Source organism: Fistularia commersonii, chromosome 22 (genome assembly GCF_037954325.1).
Source record: "Fistularia commersonii isolate RoL2024-O1a breed Wild chromosome 22, RoL_Fcom_v1.0, whole genome shotgun sequence".
Lineage (NCBI taxonomy): Eukaryota > Metazoa > Chordata > Actinopteri > Syngnathiformes > Fistulariidae > Fistularia > Fistularia commersonii.
In genome coordinates this window covers 4,338,848-4,347,226 of record NC_141305.1, presented here as the reverse complement: position 1 = coordinate 4,347,226, position 8,379 = coordinate 4,338,848, and the positions used below count along the sequence as shown (strand labels likewise).

Here is an 8,379-nt window from a genome sequence, read left to right as displayed (position 1 = left end):
GAGGGGGGGTAAATCTCATATTTTAATCATTCTGTTACGCACAGTCACTCTATTATATCCATGATTGATTCGCCGCACAGCCCTACTAACGTCTGCACGCTGGAATAAACCATTTTCTCCAAAAGGTCTGGCCAGATCTGCAAACAAAAAAAAAAAAGGTAATTCAAATAGAAAGATTTATTGCAGATCTATCGGATTACAGTGCATTTTCTTTTAAATCCAATTACGAATTGGCAAACCTTTATCCGCTGGAGCCTCCGTCAGCCCTCCAATCAGAATCGGAGGTTCCCTCGGACGCCGAACCCCAAGTCGGGTTCGGTTAGCCGTAAAAACGCTTCGAAAAAAACCGCCCCTTTTTACCATCGGTCGCTCGAAAACATCACAGCGTCGTCGTCGTCTCTACGAAATAAGAACTTTTATTCATAATATATTCATACTTGTACACAAGTTAAAATAAAATGCATATTTATGGTTCCATTGCGATAAACAAATTGACGGCATTCGGTTGGTAGATGCGGCGCATGTACCCTCTCCTCTCGGGGAAAATAGAACTCAAAATCTGGTGGGGGGGGAGGCGTGGTCGGGGGGGGGGGTGTCATTTTTTTTTTTTTTTTATAAACATGGAAAAATAAACATAACGTTACCCAACAAATGCATCACTCTGAATAAATTATGAAGGGATTTCTTTTTTTTTTTTTTTTTTTTCCTTTCTTTCTTTTGTATCTTAATTAAACGGATCCAACATTCTTTGTGTGCCTGATTCTCTCGCTCTCCCTTTCGACGTCGACGACGTCGTCGCCGCCTTCAGCGTCGTCCGGGCGGGCTCGTCTCGTAAAAGCCTCCGAGAAGGTAAAAAGGGTCGGGGGACGGGGAGACGGGGACGGGGGGGAGGTGGTCTCCGAAGTGTAGCTTTTAGACACAGTACAGTTAAGTACATAGAGAACAAACAATTCTGGGCACCGATTCGTTATATACATTAGATCTGTAGTGTTCTGTAAAGGCATCCATTGTTAAATGTATCTATCATCTTCGTTATTGTCTGGCGCCACCCGCACGGGGCTGGACGCGACTCCTCCTTTCCGATTTTTTTTTTTCCGCTTTTTTTTTTTCCATTCCCCACCCTTCCGGTCGCCGCCTGTCCCGTTCCGCCGAAGTCACCGCATCCTCGGCGCCGTCATTGTCGTGAGCATCAACGATCCCCCCCCCCCACCCCATTGAGTCCCAAAAACCTAGGGCGGCGCCGGGAGTCCTAAGACATGGCGAGAGATATCCAGACAGCGGGAACGAAGAGAAGGCGCAGCGCTTGTAAAGCGGAGCTCCGGCTTTTGATGCAGTGGCTGTCCGACCTGGGCTTTTTGGAACACTTCTTTTTCTTTTTGTTCGAGGCTGTGGACGATTCTAGATTGTCTATAAGGTCGGGGTTTAGGTTTTCCAAAGACTTGTCCAGGGTGTTGGACAAGGTTCCCAGGGGCCCGTCGTTCTGCTTATGCTGGGTCTCGTTTTTCGTTCTCTCGGCCTCCTTGTGCTTCGTCTTGGACATGTTCTCCTTCTCCTTCAGGGGATTGTTGGTGATCTGCCGGCTCTTGCCGGACAGGATGGACGACTTGTCGTTATCTCCCAGGCAACACCGGGGGATCAAGTCCACCAGGGGATTCTCGGTGGAGCTGAAGAGGTTGGTCTGGATCTGGGGCGTCTCCACGCAGCCGTCCAGGTCTTCGCTTTTCAGCCGCTTCAGGTCCTTGCCGGCCAGGAGCTTGGGCGCGCTGCACTCCAACTCGGAGCTGGAGCCCTTGAAGCGCTTGAACCAGTCCCAGAGGGTCCTCGCCCGGCAGTCGCAGATCCACTGGTTCCCGTTGAGGCGCAAGTACTGGAGCGACACCAGGGGGTCCATGGTCTCCCCGGTCAAGACCGTGAGATTGTTGAAGAACAAGAAGAGCGACTTCAGCTTGACCAGGTCCGCGAAGGCCCTGGGCTGGACGTAAATGACGCGGTTCTGGTGCAGCAACAGCCGGTCCAGACTGATCAAACCGCGGAACATGTTGTCCGTCACCATCTTGATCTTGTTGTTGTGAAGGTAGAGATAGGTGAGGTTGTCGAGGTCCAGGAAAGTGTCGTCATGCAGGGTTAAAATGTTATTGTCCTGCAGGTAAAGGTACTGCAAGGAGAACATTCCTCGGAAAACCCCCACGGGCAGTTCGGACAGGCCGCACCTGTGCAGGTGGAGGGTGTGCAGCTTGGTCAGGCCCCGGAAGGCCGTGGGGCTGATGGTGCGGAGGTTGCCGTTGTCGCCGATGTCCAACTCCTCCAGTTTTTCCAAGCCGTAGAAGGCGCCCGCCTCGATGTAGGTGATGTTGTTGGAGTAGAGCCAGAGGACGGTGAGATTGTGGCAGGAGCTGAAGCTGGTGGACCTCACCACCGTCAGCTTGTTGCTCTGGAGGAATATCCGCTGGCTCCGCACGGGGATCTCGGTGGGGATGGAAAACAGTCCTTGCTGCTGGCAGGCCACCGAAGGCCTGGGCTCGCTGTAGCAGGCGCACTTGGCGGGGCAGCCGTCCGTCCGAGGCACGAGGTTCAGCCACATCGCCAGGAACAGGAGTCGCCCCCCTGCGGGGAAGACAGAGACAAGACGCCGCGCTTCGTTAACAAGTCGGACATCGAGACGCGTTCGCCCGATCGGGATACGATCAGAAAAGAAACCACCGAAAAGGAAACCCAGACTGTTTTGTTTCTTTCCTACGAAGGAAAGAAACCTCTGAGTCAACCGTCTCTTCTAGGACCGATCCGGATCCGGGGACGCACCTGATCCCCGAGCGACCCAAGAGACGCGGCGTTGAAGCGTCGCGGGCGGACGTCGATGTAGAATCAGCCGGTGCCGAAAGGACCGAGGCGAGGCGGTGAGTGCGGGAAGGTTCCCGGGTGGATTCATAACGGGGACTTTCAAATCGGAGGCTCCACGTTCTCCCAGTGTCTTCCGGAAAAACAAAAAAAACGCACTGCGGATTGAACGGGGGACCCTAAATTACCAAGATGCATGAATAAGAGGGTTGCATTTGACTCGAGTGGATTGTACGCCTCTATTAGGGGTGTAAATCAGAGCCATCATGACGATTCCATCCGATTCGATTTCTCATGGCAACGATTCGATCGATTCGATTTTTTTTTCGATACTTAAAAATGACCCACGATTCGATTCGATACGATTTTTTTAATACGATATGTTTTTGGCCCTTTTCGAACTGCTCGGTAACTTTTGTGGGAAAAATGTACTCAGCCGGGCGGGGCGCTGTGCTTTTTCTGAACATTCGTCTTCAACAACACCGTGCCGTCTTTTCAGGTGAGCCGACAAATTAGAAGTGTTGCCACGGTAGCTAACTTCAATTCGACATTCTTTGCATATCGCCACATCCTTTACCAATTCTTTCCCGTTTTTGCGGAAGCTGAAATACTTCCACACGAACGATTTTAAACCTACAGGAGTGTGTAAGTCCGCGTCCTTCTCAGCCATATCAATGTCCGCCTCCCGAATGTTTAAATGCGAGTGCTATGCCAAAGAGGGTGTGTCCGCTGAAAGACTGTGCTGAAAGAGGGTAAGGGGAGTGAAGTAGGTGGAGACAAAGTAGGTTACCGCCACCCGCAGCACGGAGTGAGAATTACGCCTCAGAGCAGACTGAAAATAGACAGGTAAAATGCATACATGGATCGACGTGTCGATGCATCGGATCGTCAGCTGTCGGATCGATATATCGATACATATCGATTTTTTTTTTACACCGCTAGCCTCTATGTATCCTCAAGTAACCGACCCTTCATCCATGATGGGTTAAATGCAGACAATGAATTTGGAGATTAAATTATTATCATTAATCCCGCCTCTTGGCTAATGACAACTGAAAGAGGCACCCCAGATAATGAATGAATGATAGCGTTTGCTCATTGAGTTGGATGGCTGAGAGGCTGACGGCGCAACAGGAGGGTGGGGGGGGGCCTTCAGCTTATTCTGAATCATTGACGAGCGATACCATGGGTGTGGTACAGCTCGGGGCGAGGTTTGAAAATGAATATATAAATCAAAAGTCGTGTGTGTGTGTGTGTGTGTGTGTATACCCCGCAGACAGCCATGTTTAAAATCAGGCATATTCTGCATTTGCTCACATTAATTATTGCTGCCTGTGTGCAAAGAGCGTCGGGTATTCCAGAAACCGCCAGAGGGCGGGGAGGCTGAGGTGAAACCTGAGTCTATGCATCGGTCGGGGGGGGAGGCGGAGGAGGTGGAGGCGGGGGGGTGGTGGGGGGGTAGAGGAGCGAGCGTCAAAGCATCAACGGGACGTTCCGGATATATATCGGCTCGCCACGACAGGCCCTCATCCGGAAACTCCCCGGGATCTCCGATCGACGCGGAATCCCAGGCCCCGCAGCCGTGACAGGTAGCGTGGAGAGGGCTCGGAAAAAATGCATGAGGCTTACTCCGACCCCCCCCTCCTCCTCCTCCTCCTCGCCCCTTCCCTCCATCTTCACATTCCCCGGCAACGGGTTGTGTGCGGCTCATCTCTGGACCTTGTTAAACGGAGCTCTGGCGTGGCCTGACAGCAGCCCTCCGCTGCACTTTCCCTCCAATCTCCCTGCTCGGCCGTCAAGGCTGCCACCGGAAAGCTGTCAGGACTCCCCGCTCTTTCCGCATCGCGGCGCCCCCCCCTCCACCCCCCGACCCACCCCAACCCCAAACCCCCCGGTCGGCGCCGCCTAACAATAGCAATATTTTATCATACGGCACGCTTCACGCATCTCCCCTGCCATCTCCAACCACCGCCATCGACCCCTGGCTGCTGTCTATTCATTAACAGGCTATTTTCGTAGACACGTCGCGTGCGAAGGCCCCGTTTTCCCCGGCCGGCGGCGTAAAAAAAAACCCTCCCCGTCTTTGTTGGCATCCGTTTGAGTGTCAGTTCCGTCCCCAATTTTTATTTTTATTTCCCCGCTCGCTAACGGTGGCCCCTTGCATCGTATTACCACATGTTGGGAGATATTTCACGTCCCATCCGCCGGGACGACGTTAAAAAAAAAAAAAAGCAGCATCCTAAGCTAGGATGTTTTTTTTATCCATTCCGATCTTATGCCTTTTTGAATCCCAGTTTATAGCGGCTACAAGTATGTGTGTGTGTGTGTGTGTGTATATGTGAGTGTGTGGAGCTACTTTTGACAGAAAACAACAGAAAAAAAAAAAATGCAACATCAAGGTTCCGGGGAGGGTGGGAAGGAAAAAAAAAAAAATCCATCCCTTATCTTCTTCTGCCAGCTTTGGTTTCAACACTTAATCTTCCTCTATCTGCGGTGTCAAAACACGCCTCCGAGCGCCGCCTTCCTGTTTCGGCCCGCCGTCGTCCCGGAGATACGGCCCCCGTACGCCGGCGATCACCGCTCCGCTTAAGAGCGGACGAGTGTCTTTGTCGGGAACCGCCCTGCTAGCGCCGGGGGCCCCGCCGCCGCCGAGTGCCCTCTACTCTGAACACACACGCTTGTGTTTACCGCGATTGAGAGGGCGATCGGCGGTACGCGCCCAACTATCAATGAGAAAGCGAATGGTTGTTTGTCTCTTCGGAATATTTGTGACGAACGCGTCTGATCTGATCTGCGGATTTGGATCGAGCCGCGAACAAGCACGAACACACAAACAAACAAAATCACAGGCGTCCCGTGTCGTGGCGTAGCAGCCGCGGCACGTAGCGCTTCGTATCGTTTACGTCGTTGTGTCCTCCTGTTTTAATGCTTTTTTTTTTTCACTTTTTTCCGTATGTAAGCCTCATTATGGCTCCCCAAAAACTGGATGTGATAGGGATGTTAAGAGTTGCAGTTGATCTGAAACAGGAAATAGTAGCTAAACGTGAACGCGGCGTCGGTGTTTTTGATCTCTCCAAGCACGACGACACGGCGAAGTCAACCGTCTGTACAATCATGACAAACAAAGATGTGTTAAAGACGGCCGATGTGGCTAAAGGGGGGGGGGGCTACGTCAACCAAGCAAAAGTCTTATAAGAAGTAGAAAAGTTATTGTTAGCTTGGATTAATGACAGACAGCTTGCTGGAGATAGCGTTAGCAAGGGTCTCATATGCAAGAAGGCTTTACTTTTGCATGCAAAAGTACAAGAGCTGGCAAGAAGAGAAAGAACACCAGAGACTCAGTAATAATTAAGGTCGTCTCGAATTCCCTTTCTGTATTTCCCACGAATAAACCCTTAAAAAGTGTCAAAAGAGTACAGTATGTGGTCGGGCTGGAGAGCGGATTTACATTGATTTCAATGGGAAATATTGATTCGGTTCGCAAATAATTCGATTTGTGAACAGAATCAAAGAACAAATTAAATTTGGAAGCCTATACATCTCTAACAATAGCAATATTTTATCATACGGCACGCTTCACGCATCTCCCCTGCCATCTCCAACCACCGCCATCGACCCCTGGCTGCTGTCTATTCATTAACAGGCTATTTTCGTAGACACGTCGCGTGCGAAGGCCCCGTTTTCCCCGGCCGGCGGCGTAAAAAAAAACCCTCCCCGTCTTTGTTGGCATCCGTTTGAGTGTCAGTTCCGTCCCCAATTTTTATTTTTATTTCCCCGCTCGCTAACGGTGGCCCCTTGCATCGTATTACCACATGTTGGGAGAAGAGAGAAGAAGAGAAAGAACACCAGAGACTCAGTAATAATTAAGGTCGTCTCGAATTCCCTTTCTGTATTTCCCACGAATAAACCCTTAAAAAGTGTCAAAAGAGTACAGTATGTGGTCGGGCTGGAGAGCGGATTTACATTGATTTCAATGGGAAATATTGATTCGGTTCGCAAATAATTCGATTTGTGAACAGAATCAAAGAACAAATTAAATTTGGAAGCCTATACATCTCTTTATACTTTACGACTTCACAGTTTAATGTTGACTGTAGTGCACTTTACTGTTTCATTCGCACTCTGTTAGTATTGTTATGTTATTAATTTCAAGTGTTGTGTCCCTGGAGGTCGTTGTTTTGGGGTGTTTTTCTGTGGCGCTGTTTTCCCTCCTAATATGTTGCAGTTCAGAGCAGCTGAGAGCACTTTTGGGTGGCCCTGTTTATTTTTTGCACTTACCGAAATAAACACACTATATATTTCCACTCGAATCTTTGTACTTTTTGTTCCCAATCTTTTGATTGGTCTCACAGCCCTAGAAATGTGAAAAACGTCTTCTCGATTCCCCTGTATGTCCAGTGCATGCAGAGAAAATGAAAATCGTTTGATGAAAAAATACAATTTACAATAAAATAAAATAAGTCAAAATATAACAATATAAATAAAATATATTATATAAATAAAATAAATAAAATTTACAATTTTTGTTTTTTTGACTACTAGTTCAGGTTTTTCCCGGCAAATCTAAAATTTTGTTTTGCCTCGGCGGGATATCATTCTTACAAGAGAAAAAAGAAAATATCCTAAAAAAAAATGGGGCCCTTGAACTGAGTGAGTAAACCAATCATTATTTACTAAAAAAAAAAAGTTGATAAAAAAAAAAGAGGTTTTCTTAAAATGAATTCTGGTATGACCGTCATGCAACAACATTTGAAATAAAAAAAAAATGGTTCCAATGAAAAGCTGAAGGACGTTCAGAGGGACGTCAGCCAGAGGAACCTTGGCGGCCAAAGTTGATCGTAAAAAAAACAGGGGGTTCGCTTTCAGGCACTTGCCGAACACAGCGAGTCAGACATTTTATTATTATTTCATTTTATCTAAAATATTGACTATGACAGCATCCATTCATTCATCATCTGTGGGGCTTATCCTGCACATATGGAGACATACAAGCGTCATGAAGAGATACTTTCATTCACACGTGTTCCTGGAGGGAAATCAACTTCTACCGCCGAAGCCGCCTCTGGATGGAAAGTCCAATCAGTCCAATCACTCCCTTTTTGGGAGATTTTCAGTCAGGTTGAAATCACACCGAGTTCTCTCAGACTTTCATATGAAATCCTTTTTTTCGGCCCGTACGTGTTTTGGTCACTACGTTTTGGCCGATCCATTGTGGTCAATGTAGATCAGGGGTCTCAGACACGCCGCCCGCGGGACAATATTTTGTGGCCCACTGCCTGAAATCAAATCTTTGTGTCAGTACGGCCCGCGCGTTTTTTTTTCTCACATGCATCAGGGGTTTTATACAGTGAGTTTCATAAAAAAAAAAAACGGGCAAGGAAAAAATGAAATAAATTTTACAATGTATTTTTTGCTTCAAAATTTGAAAACAAAATGATTGAACAAGATGGTGACGTCATTATTGAAACAATTTTTTCCTTCCTTATTTCTATAAAAAAAAAACACAAAAAGGATAGCAAACAAAAAAAAAAAAAAACGGCAAAA

The 8,379-nt window shown here is 48.1% G+C and overlaps 1 protein-coding gene across 1 annotated transcript in view; it reads right to left on the bottom strand.

Annotated features, from left to right (window-relative positions):
- Positions 1-400: 400 nt before the first annotated feature.
- rtn4r (reticulon 4 receptor) overlaps positions 401-8,379 on the bottom strand; it is a 49,779-nt gene continuing 41,800 nt past the window's right edge. The window contains exon 2 of the mRNA XM_086169713.1: positions 401-2,604. Within this exon, the coding sequence (XP_086025839.1) occupies positions 1,250-2,604 (1,355 nt within the window). The 3' untranslated portion in view covers positions 401-1,249. The remainder of the gene's footprint in view (positions 2,605-8,379) is intronic.